We start from the raw sequence: 17845 nt of genomic DNA on the forward strand, positions 1-17845 counted from the left end.
GGTGTCGTGGAGTTGTGTCTGAGCGATCTAAATCCATAATTAACGTCCTCTTACCAGTGGGTGGTAATCGTCTCTTTATAGACTTTCAGGGCCTCGCCCGACCCATAAATCAGCCAGACCAGTGGATTATCCTTGTTTCGGCTGGTATTCATGGTCTCAATCAGAACTAGCATTCCTCGCTTGCAACTTCTTGAGAGCCTACCTACAAGTCAGCAACGACCCAGCCCGGCTAGGTCGTAGAAAAAGTAGAGGGGGCAGAGTCGTAGACATTACAAGTGCGTAAAAGGTATAAAACCAGCATGCATTAATTCATTACAGCGCGGTATATAATTTCCCAGCATATCAATTAATTGGAAACCAGACAGGATGTGGAGACTACGGGATAACCATTGACTTGGTTCTGGCTTCCGAGGAGCTTGCAGACGCAAACATCAAATGCACGATACATGGTACGGAGCACGGATCAGATCATCGCACGATAGAGACTGCGTTTGACATTTCAGTCCCGGCGCCGAAACAGGAAGAAAGACTTCGGTTCAAGAATGCACCTTGGAAGGAGATCAATAGCAGGATTGTAGACACGCTGAGTGTTAGGCCAGTGGAAAACACAGTGCAGCAGAAAACGGACAGGTTGATGTCGGCCGTGCTGGAAGCAGTCCAAGCACTGACACCCTGAGCCAAACCGTCGCCATATGCAAAGCGGCGGTGGACCCATGACCTCACACAGCTGCGGCATGTATACATATACTGGAGAAATCGAGCCCGAGCTAAAAGGCGTGCGGGACAGAATGCTAAAGATCTAGAAAATACGGCAAAGGCTGCGGCTAAGCAATACCACGATGCCATACGGCGACGGAAGAACACTCACTGGAAGGAGTTTCTGGCGGATAACGACAGCATCTGGAAAGCAGCCAAGTACATGATATCCGGGGACGATGCAGCTTTTGGGAAGGTACCCCAACTCATTAAGGCAGACGGAACAGTGACAACTAGCCATGAAGAGCAAGCCGAAGAACTGTTAGCCAAGTTCTTCCCGCTACTGCCAGACACTAATTATCGAAGACGAAGGACCCCGACAACAGAGAGCCCCAGTAACGATGCCAAACCTGACTTTGGAGGAAGTGGAACGTCAGCTATGGGCGACCAAGTCATGGAAGGCGCCAGGAGAAGATGGACTACCAGCGATCGTTTGGAAGCAAGTCTGGCCGTCGGTGAAACACGACGTCCTCGTCATCTTCCAAGCATCACTGGACGAAGGCGTGGTACCAGACCAATGGAGACATGCTCGAATCATCCCACTCAAGAAGCCAGGTAAAGATGATTATACGATACCGAAAGCCTGGAGACCGATCTCGCTTCTCGCCACGTTGGGTAAGGTGCTGGAATCGGTCGTCGCCGAGAGAATCTCCCACGCGGTAGGTACTTACGGACTTCTTCCGACCAACCATTTTGGTGCGCGCAAGCAGTGATCAGCAGAGCAAGCCCTCGTACTCCTACAAGAACACATCTTCTTAGCATGGCGGGCACGCCATGTCGTGAGTCTCGTCAGTTGCGACGTGAAAGGCGCATACAATGGTGTGTGCAAAGAGAGGCTACTGCAGCGGATGAAGGCGAGAGGGATCCCCGAGGGTCTCTTACGCTGGGTGAATGCTTTTTGTTCCGAGCGAACTGCAACCATCATGATTAATGGCCAGAGTTCCGAAAGCCGACCTCTACCACAAGCAGGACTCCCGCAGGGGTCGCCCTTGTCATCGATACTGTTTCTATTCTTTAACGCAGATCTGGTGCAGACGCAGATCGATAGAAATGGTGGTGCCATCGCCTTCGTCGATGACTACACCGCGTGTGTATCGGGACCGACAGCCCAGAGCAACCGGAGAGGAGTACAGGCAATAATCGACAAGGCTGTCGACTGGGAGAGACGCAGCGGCGTGACTTTTGAGGCGGAAACAACGGCGATCATACATTTCACCAGGTACACAGGCAGGATAGACTCGGAACCATTCACAATCAAGGGTGACAGAGTCTTTCCGAAGGACCAAGTCAAGATTCTCGGGGTCGTTATGGACTCACGGCTTCACTACAAGCAGCACATTGCAAGGGCAGCAACGAAGGGTTTAGGAGCTGCGATGGAACTGAAACGACTGAAGGGAATGGCTCCCTCGACAACGAGGCAGCTTTTTACAGCCATGGTAGCCCCTGTGGTGGACTATGCCTCCAACGTCTGGATGCATGCGTGCAAAACAGGATCGGCGTATGCGATCCATCGAGTACAAAGGATAGGAGCACAAGCAATCATAGGATCCTTTACAAGCGTGGCGACAGGAGTTGCCGAAGCTGAAGCCCACATAGCGACCATCCAAGAAAGGTTCTGGAGACGAGGAAGCAAGCTTTGGGTAGACATACACACGCTACCACGGACCAACCCGGTCCGGAATCTCCTACGAGGAATCAAAGCCTTCAGGCGCTTCATAACTCCTCTCAGGCGCATCGCGGATATATGCAGAGAGTTACCGAAGGATACCATGGAAGTCATTCAGCCATTCACCCTCGCGCCATGGGAGGCACGCCTACAATCCATACTGAACAGTCAAGGAGAGGACGAAGAAAACAAGATCAAAGAGCTAGCCAAAGCAGGATGGGCGGTCAGGATAGCGACAAGCAGCTCTGCGCGGAATGATCTAGTCGGCATGGGAGTAGCTATCAGAATCCCCATATCCGTGGCAAGAGCCGGCAAGATCAGCGAAGCCTTTTCGGTCACCCTGGGTACGAGGGAAGAACACAACCCCTACACAGCCGAACTAGCAGCGATTGTTCATGGCCTCGGCTGTCTGCCAGAGATGAAGTATCGAGTCATTGTGATCGTGACAAGTAACAAATCGGCTGCACAAGCTATAGGTAACCCCCGCCAGCAGTCAGGTCAAGGACATATACGAGAGATATATGATGCTATAGAGAAGCTTCGAGGAGATGGAAACAGAGTCAACCTCATCTGGCTACCACGCGACAGCGAGCTCAAAATCCAGAAGACAGCCAAGATGTCAGCTCGTTACGCAACGGAGCCGTACATGACACCGCGGAGAGGAATGATCAAAGCAAAGACCCACAATTCTTAATCGAACGAGGGCAGATCTACGAATGGAGAGGAAGCTACCAGATGGAGTGGGCAGGCATTCTAGAAGGGTCGACTCGGCTCTGCCTGGTAAACATACCCGCCTGCTGTACGATCAATTATCATGGAAAGAGGCCAGCGTGCTGGCACAACTGAGAACCGGAATGGCGCGACTGAACGGTTACCTATATCAGATCAGGGCAGCACCGACGGATGAATGTCCGTGTGGGCGGGCAAAGGAAATGGTAGAGCATTTCCTCTTTCGATGCGTGAAATGGACGACACAACGCAAAGAGATGTTTCAGAGTATAAATGAGAAATGCGGCAACCTCTCCTTTCATCTGGGAGGTAAGGCAGCATCAGACGGTCAGGAATGGACACCGAATATGGACGCAGTACGAGCCACAATCAGGTTCGCGATCGCTACAGGTCGCTTGGAACAGAGATGACGGGAACACTACTAACCTAGTAGCATTTTATCAACACTAACCGATAACCTATGACGCCCTCAAATAATCAACAGCAGGCATTGCTTCAGCCGCCAAAGATAGGAAACTGAACACTTGGAGGAAATGGGCTTCAAGTTGACCTACTACTAACATCCAGGAGGGCCAAGGAGAAGAGCGATGACTAGACTGGAAAGAACAAGGCGATATTCTCATGGGCTTGGCGAAAGCAAGGCAATCATGAGTGAGATGTATGTAATCTTAGCTTTAGAGCCCTCTGGGCGTTGGCCTACCGGGCGTAATAGACTTGTGTGTGTGTGTACCCTCTCGGGTGGGATAAACTCATTCTATGGCGCGAAACATTTCTAGCTCGTCGGGGTTTTCCATGAAGAAGGCAAACGCCCTCATAGCGTATTTGTACCTGTTCAAGGTCCTACTCCGAATTGAACAGCTCCCCTAAGAGTCAGTATCCGTGCTCACCCCCAGCCTTTGTTTCCTAGGAAGCTCTTGACCTGTACACTAGCAAGCGGTTCAACCACAGTCTGAACGACCGCAATGCAGAGAACTAGTGAATAAACCAATTGTAGCGATCTGGCCAATAAAAACCCGCTCTTCTCCACAGATCAAGCAGAAACCCGAGACGGGGCTCTGAAGAAGGATCGGGCAATCCAAGTCCAGACACGTCTTCCCGACCAATGCGTAGAATAATCTCAATCACTTCAGCGTGCCCATCTGCGCTGCTCGATTGCTCATAGAGTGGTATGACTGCAGCATAGTCGTCTGGGGCAGTGTCTTTGTAGCCCACTGCATCTTCCGTAATACTTTCAATTATCGTTAGGCCTCCGTCGATAAGACCATCCTTGAGGTCCCCAAACATCTGATAACGTGCCCAAATCGCATCGCCTAACCTATTCTCGAAGATAGCGTTGACATATTCGTCGGCCCAATGTTTGTCCAATTGCGCATTCTCCAGCGAGGGGTGGAGATTGAGTATGTGATCTATGGGAATGTCCAGGAACAGTTGTTCGACAATACCCACTGGCTCTCCCTCCATAGGCGGGAATAAAAACTGACATATGCCTTGACACGCCATTATTTGGAAGGGCTTGGTAAAAACGTGTTTTCTCTCGATATTGGAGTGTTCTCAAAAGCGGAGCTGTAAGGGAAAAGAAAATGTAGATAAAAAAGAAATGGAGAAAACAACGGAGAAAACGCTAACATTAGGGTCCAGAGTTTTTAAGAGGCATCGGACGATAAGGTTAAGCTAACGTGGCATTCTCCGATTCGTTTTCGCATAACTACATGTAACGTGCATGATAAGCGAGTGCTCCAGACAAGCGAGTGCTCCAAAAATCCCTCAACCTACACTATCACTATTCAATCAGATATTTCTCAACAACCTAATATGCCAGAGTCTTCAAATGAAGCTAAGATTATTCTTGCCCTTCAGGCCCTCCAGAATGACCCAAAATTAAGTCTTCGAAAGGCCGCAGCTATATATCATGTTGACCGCTTTACCTTAAGTCGCCGCCGGCATGGCATTCTTTCAAAGCGTGATACTCTCACAAAGTCACGGTTATTATCTGATCAGGAAGAGGATATGATATTCCAATTCATCCTTGACCTAGATTCGCGAGGATTTCCCTCGCGACTATTATATGTGGAAGATATCGCGAATTCTTTGCGTGCCAACCGCGGCGCGCCACCTGTCGGCAAGCGCTGGGCTCATAACTTCATCAAGCGACAACCAGAGCTAAAGACACATAAATTTCGCAGATATGACTATCAGAGAGCTAAATGCGAAGATCCGACTATTATTCGTGGCTGGTTTCGGCTTGTAGAGAATACAATCGCGAAATACGGTATCCGATCAGATGATATCTGGAACTTTGATGAGACCGGCTTTATGATGGGTGTGATTGAGCCCGGAATAGTCATCACAGGCTCCCACAGGCAAGGAAGACCAAAGCAAGTACAGCCTGGAAACCGCGAATGGATTACTGTAATCGAGGGGATTAATGCGGAAGGTCAATCGATCCCACCGTTCATCATTGGTGCAGGCAAGGATCACCTTGCAAATTGGTACCAAGAATGCGACCTCCCCGGCGATTGGGTTATTGCATTGAGCGAAAATGGATGGACTAATAATAATCTAGGTCTCGAGTGGCTAAAGCACTTTGATCGGGCTACAGCTAAGCGAACGAACAGTCGCTATCGCCTCTTGATCCTTGATGGTCACGAAAGTCACCACTCCGTCGAATTCGAGGAATATTGCAAAGAGAACAAGATTATCACGCTCTGTATGCCTGCTCATGCCTCTCATCTACTTCAGCCTCTTGACGTAGGGTGCTTTGGGCCGCTGAAAAAGGCATATGGTCGACAAATAGAGCATCTGATTAGATGCTCTATAACCTACATTTCCAAGACTGAGTTCTTTCCTGCCTTTCACGCCGCCCACCAAGCTGCTATTACAGAAAGCAATATCAAGGGAGGTTTCCGAGGAGCTGGGCTTGCTCCCTTTGACCCAGAAAATGTTATCTCGAAGCTTGATGTGCAGCTACGGACTCCGACGCCTCCTGTAGAGGTCACAATACCATCGACCCTTTGGACTGCAAGGACCCCAAAGACACCACTAGAGGCCCAATCGCATTCCAAGTATCTGCAAGGAAGGATCAGAAATCATAAGAGCAGCTCCCCTGAGTCAATAATTGAAGCCGTAAAGCATTTTGAGAAGGCAACAACTGTTCTTATGGATAAGATGGTCTTACTATATGATAGGAATCAACAACTTGAACAACAAAATAAGACAGTAGGGCGACGCCGGAGGGGAAAAAGGACTAAGGTACAGAAAGAAGGGCCTTTAACTATAGGGGAAGCATCACAAGCAATTGATCAGATAGATATTGATGCGCAGGTAACAGCTGAATCCTCAAGAGGTGGTCGCGGAAGGTCACAAGGATCAAAGCCTCGGCAATGTAGTATTTGCGGAAAGACCGGGCATACTGCAAGAACCTGTCAGGAGGCAATTGAGGTCAGTAGGGAATAGGATTGTAATTAATTTTAATTGATCAGATAGGTTGTGGTGTTTTTATTACTCTTTTTGAGTCTTTAGGTGTAGATTGGTGGAGCACTCGCTTGTCTGGAGCACTCGCTTATCATGCACGTTATAGAGTAACGTGTATGATAAGCAAGTGGGCCATCCAAGTAAGTGGGCCACTTCTTGTATACCCTTAAGGTAAAAATTAAAATAAAAACACCACAAGCTATCTAATTAATTAAAACTACTCGCTATACTCTCCTCTAGACGTCTCAATCACTACCTGACAGGTCCTTGCATTATGCCCAGTCTTTCCGCATACACCACAGCGCCGAACGCCCGGTCGCGCCGACCTTTCTTGACCACTACTTCTCGACGATTCGGCCACTACCTGCGCATCTACATCCATCTAATCAACTACTTGCCTTGATTCCCCTACAGTCATCACCCCTCCTTTCTATAATCGAGTTCTTTTTGCCCTTCGGCGTCGACTAAGTATCTCATTTGCTTGTTCAAGGTCATTCATCCTAGCCTCTACTAAGGCTAGCTTATGCATGACTGTGCTTGTTCCCTTCTCAAAACACTTCACAGCTTGAATAAGTGACTCTGGAGAGCTGCTATGATGTCTTCTGATTCGTTTCTGTAAGTAGGCAGATTGAGATTGGACCTCAAGAACTGTCTTTGGGGTCTTTGAAACCCATGGGGTTAAGGGTTCAGCAACCTCCTCGGAAGGCGTTGGAGTCCGCAGCTTCATATCAAGCTTTGAGATCACGCTTTCCGGGTTAAAAGGAGCAAGCCCAGCTCCTCTAAAACCCCCTTTGATATTTTTTTTCGGTTATAGTGGCTTGGAAGGCGGCGTGGAAGGCGGGAAAGAACTCAGTTTTCGAAATATAGGTTATAGAGCATCTGATCAGATGCTCTATTTCTCGACCATATGCCTTCTTTAGTGGCCCAAAGCACCCGATATCAAGAGGCTGAAGTAGATGAGACGCATGAGCCGGAATACAGAGCGTGATGATATTATTCTCCTGGCAATATTTCTCAAAAGCGACGGAGTGGTGACTTTCGTGGCCATCAAGGATCAGAAGACGATAAGAACCAACTGATCGGTCAGTTGTGCATCGGTTGAAGTGCTTTAGCCACTCAAGGCCTAGTTCATTATTTGTCCAGCCATTTTGGCTCGTTGCAATAACCCAGCCGTTTGGGAGGGTAGGTTCTTCATGCCAGTTGGCAAGGTGATATTGGCCCGCTCCAATGATAAACGGCTCGATCGCCCAGCCTTCCGCATTAATCGCTTGAATGACTGTAATCCATTCACGATTCCCAGGCTGCACTGATTTTGGTCTTCCAAGCCTTTCTGAACCTGTGACGACCATGCCGCTTGAGATAACACCCATCATAAAGCCAGTCTCATCAAAGTTCCAGATATCCTCTGATTGGATACCATACTTCGCGATTGTGTTCTGTACGAGCTTAAACCAGTTGCGAATAATAGTTGGATCTTCGCATTTGGCCCTCTGGTAGTCATATTTACGAAAGAAATGCGTCTTGAGCTCTGGTTGTCGTTTAACGAAGTTATGAGCCCAGCGCTTGCCGACGGGTGGCGCCTTGCGGTCAGCGAGGAGAGAATTGGCCATTTCTTCAATAAAAGAATGTCGCGGAGGAAACCCTCGCGAATCTAGGTCGAGAATAAAGTGAACTACTATTTCTTCTTCTAGATTAGATAGTCTGCGTGATTTCTGGGTAGTATCGCGTCGTGATTGAATGCCATTCTGGCGGCGACGTAAGGTATTGCGAGGAACTTCATATGTATCTGCAGCGCGTCGGACACTTAGTTTGGGGTTATTTTGAAGGGCCTGAAGTGCAAGAAGGATTCTACCTTCTTTATTGGGTTGTGACATACTGGGTGGTTGAGAATTATTTGATTAGGTAGTGATGATGTAGGATGAGGGATTTTTGGCTCACATGCTTGTCTGGCTCACATACTAGTGATTCACGTTACTCTATTAGTGAGTGCAATAAACCAATAAGTATAACTCTTAGGTTCACACCTTAAATTGAGATTTTAAGAAAACTCAAATGTTTAAACTTAGCCAAAGAGGGCTAAGATCTTCCACTGTAGCTCTGCAAACCCTGAAAGCGTGCATAGACGAAAAGAATGTATTACGATGCAATTCCGGGGAAATTGGAGGGACATCTTGTTGAATAAGTGCTAGGGTATCACGTGCAAGCAGGGATGCTTCAGATTACGCGCCAAAATGGCGACGCCCTAAGGGGGCAGAGTTTAACAGAACACAACATGAATACACCAATTCACATCAATGAGCCGAATACACGTAATGTCTGACAGAACCCTGCTTGCACGTGACAACCCAGCACCTGTTCAAGACTTTCCTGGTGAGAAGAGTGGGGATGGAACTCAGTGTAGGACTCTAAAAATCCCCCTTGAGCCAATCACAGCCTCGGCCTGAGAGTCCAAGCAAGGCTGTTTGACCAATCACCTCGTGGGTATGACAGGGTCCCAAAAAGCCACGTAACTTTGACCATGGCCAATCATGGCCTGGGTATGACACAGTCCTGGCCGTGTCTATGTGAGAGTATCCATTGCCTTCGGCCCTCAGAGCTCCTGGTCGTCCCTATGTTCTTAATTAAGGTAATATGTTGATTGATAGCGCGGGTGAGTCAGACCGTGATCGCCAAGAAAATATGATTCTCATCCAGCACGTGCTGCATAGGACCATGTGCCATTGGCTGGCGCCAAGAACCTCTAAAATGAGTTTCCTTCAAATGGTCCATTAGTGTGTAAGCTCTACGTTTACAAAAAAGGCCATCCATTACTCCTTGACCAAACAAACGTTCTCTCCATCGGTTCATCTGCTTCCCTCTACCGATTCTTATCTCATTACTACGAAGCATTGGAGGTGTCCACCGCATTGAAAACGAGCCAGTAAGGAGATAAGCCCCCACAATTCGTCTAGCTGTGATGGGTCCCAGACAGATGGCGATCCAGCGATCGGCAAGACTTAATACAGCCAACCTTGGTGAACGGTTCTGGAACATCATTCGAGAGAATTGGTATCTGGGTTTCACTTCTTTTGGAGGCCCGCCAGTCCACTTCAAGATCGTGAGTGGCACCTACTGCCCCTGAACCGTTCTCTCCTCTACTCACGAGCCAAACCCCATGCTAGATCGGCTAGACTGGATGGGTCGAGGGCAATACAGAGCCGATGACTAACAATATTCTACGTAGTTTCATGACAAATTTGTCGCTAAGCTTTCATGGATCGATAAGCAAATGGTAGGAATTTATTTCAGCTGACAGAGAAGCTTTGTTGCTGACGTTGTCCAGTACCAAGAGCTGTTCAGTGTCTGCCAAGCATTCTCAGGCCCTGGCAGCACTAAGATGCATTACTGCATCAACCTTCTCCACGACGGCTTCCTCCCTGCTCTCTTTGGCTTCCTCCTCTGGAGGTATGTTTCAGTCGTCCGATCCTGCAGTACAAAGCTAATAAATTGGTTGCAATTAGTCTTCCAGGGGCTCTGGGGATGTATGGACTTTCCATCGGAGTCTCTAACATTGGCGAATCCCTTCCTCGAGCCGTCTATGCTCTCCTTTCCGGTCTCAACGCTGCTACCGTCGGCATTATCGTTCTCGCGGCCGTCCAGTTATCTGAGAAGGCCATCACTGACAATATGACCCGCATTCTGGTTTTTCTCGGGGCCTCAGCCGGCATGATGTACAATGCGCTCTGGTATTTTCCGTTGTTGATGTTTCTGGCTGGCGTCGCGACGGTTATCTATGACTTCCGCTGGCTCCATGGCCCTATTAAAGTCATCACTGTGAGTTTCCAGAAAAAGGCCAAGCATTCTCAGAATACATCAGAAGAAGGTGTCGAGATGCAAACCCAACAGCAAGCCACCGCAAGCAATGGTCACGAGGAATACAACGCAGGTGCTGGACCGTCCAGCCGCGGCAAAGACGGCGAGCGGTCGAGCCAGAGAATCGATGAAAATGGCTCCCTCCCGCTTACTGAGCAGGAAGCATCGACGACCGAAGATCAGTCTCGGATAGTCCCTCAGGAGCGACGTCTCAACATCAGCTGGAAGTTCGGGGTACTGCTTATAGTCCTCTTCCTGCTCTCTTTCATCGTCGTTATGGTTCTACGCGGTACGCTACCCCATAAATCACGTCTATACAATCTCTTCGCCAATATGTACCTCGCTGGTACTATCATTTTTGGCGGTGGGCCCGTCGTGATCCCGCTTCTCCGGGAATATGTTGTCGCCGAGAACTGGGTTAGCCCTCGAGATTTCCTTATCGGACTCGCCCTCATTCAAGCCTTCCCAGGACCCAACTTTAACTTCGCGGTTTATCTTGGCAGCCTGACTGCCATCAATGGTAGATATAATTCCGCTGCCGGTGCAATCCTCGGATTCCTAGGAATCTTTATTCCCGGACTGCTCACGGTGCACGGGACTATGGGTGTCTGGAGTGCGATACGCGGGTGGAGATGGGTCAAGTCGTCTCTCAGAGGAGTCAATGCGGCTGCCGTTGGCCTCATCTACACTGCGGTATATCGTCTTTGGCAGATCGGCCATATTGATGAAGGTTTCCAGCAGGGCACCAGCCTGGCTGTGGATCCTTGGTGGGTCGTTGTGACGGCCACAAGCTATGTGGGTGGCTATTGGTTTCGGGTGAGTCCGCCCGTGGCAATTGGTACGGGAGCCGTCATGGGTCTGATTTGGTATGGTGTTGTCTCAGACTGATGGGCCATTTGCTTCTATGTTGTGGTAGTATCTATTGGCAATAAGGGAAGAAAGCCTTAGTATGTAACGTATGTGATAAGCGAGTGGCACAGCTATACTGTGCATGTTAAAAGCTAAACCTTGAATTTTTAGAAACTGCTACCGGTACTCCAGGTCCTGGTAATTAGATTCCGTCCAGCACCAATCAACCTGAGGGAGTGGGACCCGAGAAAAGAATGACTCACGCCGATCAGGTTCCTGGCTTCCTGGCAGCCGTAACCGTAATTATCCCCTACCTCAAATGAGGCCGTGCGAATGATAGTGGTGAACTTACCTGTCCTGCTAAACGAGCAGAGATAAGTCAAGCATTAAAGCCCGGAGTTATTATCACTACGACGACGCATATTTTGGATTCTTATTCGAGCCTAGCAGTTGCGATTATTATGCAAGTCACATTACAATATGGTCTAATGCTTCGATTCGAGGATCGACCGTATAGTTTATTCGATAGGATTCAATACAGCTTCACCGTCAACTCCGTCGGCAATCGCAAAGGTCCTCCAGCCTGCCTTAGGAAGATCAATCGTCATATCTCCACAAAGATACTTCATGAATACGCCATGTGTGACAACAACAACATTTTTCGGCATATTCGCGAGATCTTCGCTCCCGTGGATGTCTTGAACCGTGTCCCGCAACCTCTCTCGGAATCTTTTAGCTCGTGCGGCAACAGCAGAATCGTTGGCCGCGTGAGGACCGTCCTTGGTGTACCAATCCTCAGCCAAGACGCTGAAGTCAAGGAGCGGAAAAGCTATCTCTAGCGCAGAACGTTTGGATCCGGTATCACAGGGAAGGTCGCTTCGCTCCTGTAGGTCCTGGTCTATAATGAGACGGGTGCCTTCTTCGTTGCCATTATTCTTGAGGTATTGTTTGCTTAGGATATGGGAGAAGCCAGCCAGTGTCGTCTGTAGGGTGCGCGTGAGTGGAGAAGTGAATATTATGGCGATTGACCCTGGATGAGGGAACGTATCGGCTAGGGCCGATGCTTGAGAAAGACCCAAAGAAGTGAGAGGTGGATCTCTTTGTGAGAAGTCTTTTGAGACGTTATGTTCCGATTCTGCATGTCGAACTAGGTAAACTAAATGGGACATGGTGCTTGTTTGAATTTTGAGAACGATGTTGCGCGAGGTATTTCGCAACGTGGAGGTTCTCCTCTAATAAAAGCCATGCGGAGTGAAAACGTGATCAAAGCCCAGCATAACGTCACTACCCTGGCTCGGAGCTATTGACCACCCGTGTTTTGATCCATTGATGCCTTAGGCTGTTCGAAATCTCGTTGATGATCATAGAGGTGGTGATGTTCTTCTTCCTTTTATTTTATTTTGCACTTGTCGCTGCCCATTTTGATCTCTACTGCATCGAATGGAAAAGGATAGCCTGGTAAGGACTTGTAAAGGACTTGTCTTGAGGGACAGTGTTTTCGATCCCCGCTGATTTTTTGATTAAACTTGCGTGATAAACCTTCTCATTGGCTGGTTCGTTCCTTCGTCACAACCTTCGCAGCTAGCTCTACTTTGGTGGCGCAAAGCGATACTACCTCCTGAGCGCCTACGTGCAAATCAAATCTTAACCGCGCGTATTTCGCGACTGCGTCGTAGTAGTTTAGGAAGAGCTCTACTGACGCCAGTATGTATGCAACAAAGATTTCCCCCTCTTCAATTGACTCTTGATCTTGTCGGTCGTCCACATTTACCATGAAGTATTGACTACCCTGACTATCTTTAAACATGTGGCCTCCAAAGCTCCGTGATCACCAGGCTGATGGTCATGACGTCGAGCAGAATGAAACAACCCCATGGCTACAGCATACAGGATGGCCTAGTAACTAATGACTAAATTAACTTTACTAGAGTTGATTTTATTGGCCCACTCTAAACCTAGTAGGGTTGATTATTGCCAGGGTGTAGAGTTGATTTTACATTATTCCACATACAGGAAGGGTAGTGCTGATCAGAACAGGGGTTTACTATAGAACGCGACGCGTCCTGTCGCGTAAAGTGCTATTAAGTACAAGTACAATATACTGTATGGTGTCATTATCGATCTAAGTGTAATCTTTATTTAGATCATACTATTAGCAGCCAAATCATCATGACGAACACTATGACGGATTGTGATTTACGATCTGAGCCATGGAGTGCAATTTATCCGTACGTTCTTCTCTCAACATACCGCTTTCTCATCTGTCAAGTGTATGTTTGCCTCTGTTACCGATGAGGTTGCTACTCATTTAAAAACACGACATCGCGATTTAAAGCCAGAGCATCGATAGGGCCTAGTGGAGAAGATTCGAAAGATCCCGATACATTCTACGCAATCACGACGAACTACGTGATCTACGGTACCCAACTGATACGATTGAACCCATTCCGCATCTTGCGCCACAAGAACCAGACGGAATGAAATGTCGTACGTGCGGCCATATTGTTCGTCGTATCCAAAAGACACAAAAACATTGTGCTGACGAGCATCAATGGATGAACACAAGAGGCAGAGGCAACCAAAGCTGAAGAGGAGGGGAGGTCAGGATAAATAACAAGGCATGAAGAGATAGAGGCATAACTTCTAAATTGGTAAATTATAGATCAGAGGATGTACGGCTGACATGAACGAATTGATTCAGAATGTACAATACACTCTCCTACTTCTGTCAACACTCGATGACAGACGTCTAGCAACGTCTGCGTTCTGGAGTAAGCACTACATGACCTTGGAGAGTCAGGTGTAGAGAATCTCGGTGATGACCTTTCCATGATGTCCTAACAGCACGAATGCTTTCGTTGTCTCTCGTAGGGCATGGGGTGTACGTGATTGGCTGACTCAGAACATGACGCCGCATTTTAGCTCAAACCTGCTGGAATGGGTTTGTAGCTTGAGACATAAGGAGTAATGGCGGTATTCGGTCGCTCCCGTCGAGACTCAACTGGAAATTATGGTTTCTGGCCATATACAACATGGCTGAGTGCGTTAGATGAAGTCTAGGATGGCTTTGAGGTGTAGACTTACAAATTAAACAGAGCGTGGTACTTGCGAGCATACAATTCCTGACGTATCTGGGCCAACATCACCAGGACTTCGTCCATGGGCATGCCCAGAACTCCACAGAATATCTTCAGAGAGAAAGCCTCTAGGCCTTCCAAGAGTTGAGCGATATTACACATGCCTATATCTTTCAACTGTGGTTCTTTGGGCCATGATCCTAGAGGCAATCGGAACTTTCGGTGGACAACATTCGTGAAGCCAGCATGCCTGATCCACCCTTCAAGTCTTGGCCCTGGGCAGGGCTCGCGGTTCAGCTTCGTTCTTGCCGTATCGATGAATAGTTTCATCCATTTCAGGAGGTGATGATCGTCCGTGATTGAGCCGTCTTCTGAATAGTAGAGAAGGTCAAAGTCCTGAAATTCGGCCCAGCCGCCAGGATGAAGGTGCCTGTTGACGATCAGTAGGTGCTATCACTTCATTTCGCGCTAAATTACTCAAAAACGTTCTCCACTAGCTTTGGCCAGTCCAGGATGGAAGTCGACATGTAGCGTGAAAAAATGTAGTCAAACTTATCGTGGACCCATGGTTGCTCGACGTCATCGACCTCGAACTTGACGTTTGGGGGAACCCTTCTTCTATCAATATTGCTACACGTCAAGCTCGGGATCAACATACCATGTGGGTTGGATAGCACTCAAATCGTTTCCGATAATCTAGAATGTCAGCAATTCTTGCTCCGTATATAGGGAAAGCGTTACATACTTCAGCACTAGGATACTCTTCACCGACGCAAATGGCCCCTATTTCTGTAAGCATGAATCGACACAAAGCAAGACTGAACATAATACCCACATATACCTGTCCCTGTACCGATATCTAAAACTCTTGCTGACCTATTTAAGTCAACTGGAGCTAGAAACAGGCGATTGCCAATGCCTTTAGTTATGAGCAAATGTGTCAGATCGAGTCGTTCTCGTTCTGCTTCGTCGTTGGGAAAGTTATAGGCTGTAAAGTATCAGAAGTCGCACAAAGTCGTACAAACTCAGCGAAGGTCTTACAGTCCGCATTGTAGGCATGGTATTGTCGACCAAATTCAGTGGGATAATTCAGGACGCTCGAGGTCAAAGACGCAGTGTAGGTTGATCTGCTTCGATAAGTAACAGACTCGAAAAGGACCTGGTGATTTACATTTCACTACTTAAGGTTGAGTCACTGTCGTTAACCTTGGAACGGTGATTAGATTGCAATAGCGTAAGAAGAGGGGTAGGGAAGGCACACAGGACGCGTGTCCACTTCAACTGGGGCCGTATTAGTGGCGGCTTCTGCTGCTTCGTGTACCGGTGACTGCGGCGGATTAGAAGGACTTATGCCAGTCATTGTGGCGGATACGATGGGGAAAGGATTGCTGGGCAGCTGCTAAGGAAGTAGACGAAGGGTCAAGTGAAACGGCTTACGGGAAACGTCTTGTACTGGGGCCACCGGGTAAACTAGTGATAGCCGAAGTTTATGGCGTGGGGAAGGTCCCAAGTTTCATAGGCTAGTGAGGCCGTACGCCCCACTCAGTAATCTCTCCACTCAGTGTTAACAGGCTACAGTACGTCAGCTGACTTGATCGAGCTACTTAGCACGTGACCCAGTTGAAGCGCTGTTGGCACAACGCTGGTACCGAGCCCTGACCTAGACTGTATCACTAGATGAGGAAATATCTTGGAATACTCTTACTCATCTTCTCTATAACTTTTGAAAGACCTGGTAACTGCTTGGCGGAGATTCTGGCCGTTGGTGGATGTCCGGTGTTGCGAACCCCGCTTCAGACGTCATCATCGTCATTGGACGTGACCCGCAGCGCTATCCTCAAATCAAATCTGGGGTCATCTCAGTGCCCACAAGCCTCGCCTTACTGACAGCGGGGTCGATCCAATTAAAATGCCTATATAAGAGGTACTTTATTGCCTGCCTAATTTCTATTATGATAGAAGTACCAGCAATTCCCGTTGTTGCAAAGAGAAACCTTACCAGGCTGGCGAATCTATCTACCGATGTAGATGAAATGTAGATGTAGATAGATGTAGATCTACATCTATCTATCTACCAGAGGACATGTGGGTCTTCTATCTATCTACCTGGAGGTCCGGTAGATAGACGAAATGTAGATAGATGCCAAGACCGCGGTGAAAATTGGGTGAGGTAGTTGTACTTTCTCGGTACTAGTGGCATCCTCCTGCACCGAAGTATCGGTACCTCTGACAATCCCTTCCCTAACCGTCCCTCATTTCCCGATTTCCCCACGCCATCCCCCTTTTTCGCTTGGGTCTTGGTTTGACATATTCTCATTGCCCTTGATGCCACCCAAAACCATTGCCCAAATGGCACCTCAAAGCGATTTATTCAGTTACGCAACCGATACTACCATATCGGAAATATCCTGTCCCGAAGACCCAACCTTGCCTATGCACAATTCCTCGTCTCGCGGCAGCCATTCAATCATCAAAGACTGGGATGCAGTATCGCAAGCTGTCCGCAGCCATTGGGTCCTCTCAGCTCGAACTGGTCAAGCTACCGGCTGGTTTTGGGCTCACGGCTATGACGTTCAAGCTAGGTCCAAAGGCAATGAGTCTGGCCCCCATACATGGCTCTGTTGCCACTGTGTCCAGCATGGCGTTCCCCGGCCAAAGGCTTATGTCTCGTCCAACACTCGGAACATTGAAGGTTATCTCAGCAAGGCCCACAATATTTTTCATCCAGATCCATCAAAAGCAACACGATATATGCAGGAGCGGCCCCCGAATCAACTGACCCTTCATGATTTGGCAGCCAAGAAACGGAAGAGGGACGACTTTCACGACGAGTTGGTTACTCGATTTGACAAGGCCACGTTCCAGCGCCATGTTGTCCAGTGGATCACCGATGGAAATCTGTCATTTCGCGTACCGGAGCATAAAGGCCTCCAAAAGGTCTTTCAGTACCTGAACCCCTTGGTTCACGAGACTTCCGCCAATCTGACCCATGAAACGGTTCGGGCTAGGATCATCGACGAGTTCAACACATACAAATCGCGCGTCATCCACACGCTATCACGAAGCCCAAGCCAGGTTCACATTGCATTTGATGGCTGGGCGTCCCGGAACAGACATTCGTTCTTCTCCATAAATGCCTTCTTTCTCGATGAAGATACATTCCAGCCGCGGAAGATCGTCCTTGGCCTCCCAAACATCGCCATAGCGCACACGGGAGAAAATATCTCAGCCGCTGTTATGGAGGTGTTAGATGACTTCGAGTTGATTGCAAACAACAAGGTTGGATACATTATTCTCGATAACGCCGCAAGCAATGAAGGAGCAGTCGAAGCAATAGGCCACAAGCTCCAGTGGCAGAATCCGGCCAGCAGAAGGATTCGGTGTTTTGGGCATATTCTTCATCTTGTCGCCAAAGCGCTCCTCTTCATTAAATACAGCAATACAC

At 48.3% G+C, this 17845-nt stretch overlaps 4 protein-coding genes across 4 annotated transcripts; 1 reads left to right on the forward strand and 3 right to left on the reverse strand.

The window, feature by feature from the left end:
• Positions 1 to 4123: 4123 nt before the first annotated feature.
• On the reverse strand, positions 4124 to 4612 carry FOXG_16716 (uncharacterized protein; the record flags this gene model as incomplete). Its single annotated transcript, XM_018396734.1, has 1 exon — positions 4124 to 4612. One exon carries the CDS (start codon positions 4610 to 4612, stop codon positions 4124 to 4126), a length of 489 nt encoding a protein of 162 aa, XP_018257479.1.
• Positions 4613 to 9578: 4966 nt separating this feature from the next.
• On the forward strand, positions 9579 to 11362 carry FOXG_16717 (uncharacterized protein; the record flags this gene model as incomplete). The annotated part of the gene is made up of 4 exons (XM_018396735.1): positions 9579 to 9719; positions 9846 to 9893; positions 9945 to 10066; positions 10123 to 11362. 4 exons carry the CDS (start codon positions 9579 to 9581, stop codon positions 11360 to 11362), a joined length of 1551 nt encoding a protein of 516 aa, XP_018257480.1.
• A 479-nt stretch (positions 11363 to 11841) lies between these two features.
• On the reverse strand, positions 11842 to 12492 carry FOXG_22563 (uncharacterized protein; the record flags this gene model as incomplete). Its single annotated transcript, XM_018402978.1, has 1 exon — positions 11842 to 12492. One exon carries the CDS (start codon positions 12490 to 12492, stop codon positions 11842 to 11844), a length of 651 nt encoding a protein of 216 aa, XP_018257481.1.
• A 1415-nt stretch (positions 12493 to 13907) lies between these two features.
• FOXG_16718 (uncharacterized protein) lies at positions 13908 to 15866 on the reverse strand. The gene is made up of 9 exons (XM_018396736.1): positions 15662 to 15866; positions 15572 to 15606; positions 15442 to 15527; positions 15236 to 15388; positions 15146 to 15183; positions 15059 to 15096; positions 14878 to 15012; positions 14408 to 14830; positions 13908 to 14359 (listed from the first exon to the last, which is right to left on the reverse strand). Exons 1-9 carry the CDS (start codon positions 15758 to 15760, stop codon positions 14332 to 14334), a joined length of 1035 nt encoding a protein of 344 aa, XP_018257482.1. The 5' UTR covers positions 15761 to 15866; the 3' UTR covers positions 13908 to 14331.
• Positions 15867 to 17845: the final 1979 nt, after the last annotated feature.

The sequence above is a fragment of the Fusarium oxysporum genome, chromosome 15 (genome assembly GCF_000149955.1).
Source record: "Fusarium oxysporum f. sp. lycopersici 4287 chromosome 15, whole genome shotgun sequence".
NCBI classification, from domain to species: Eukaryota; Fungi; Ascomycota; class Sordariomycetes; order Hypocreales; family Nectriaceae; genus Fusarium; species Fusarium oxysporum.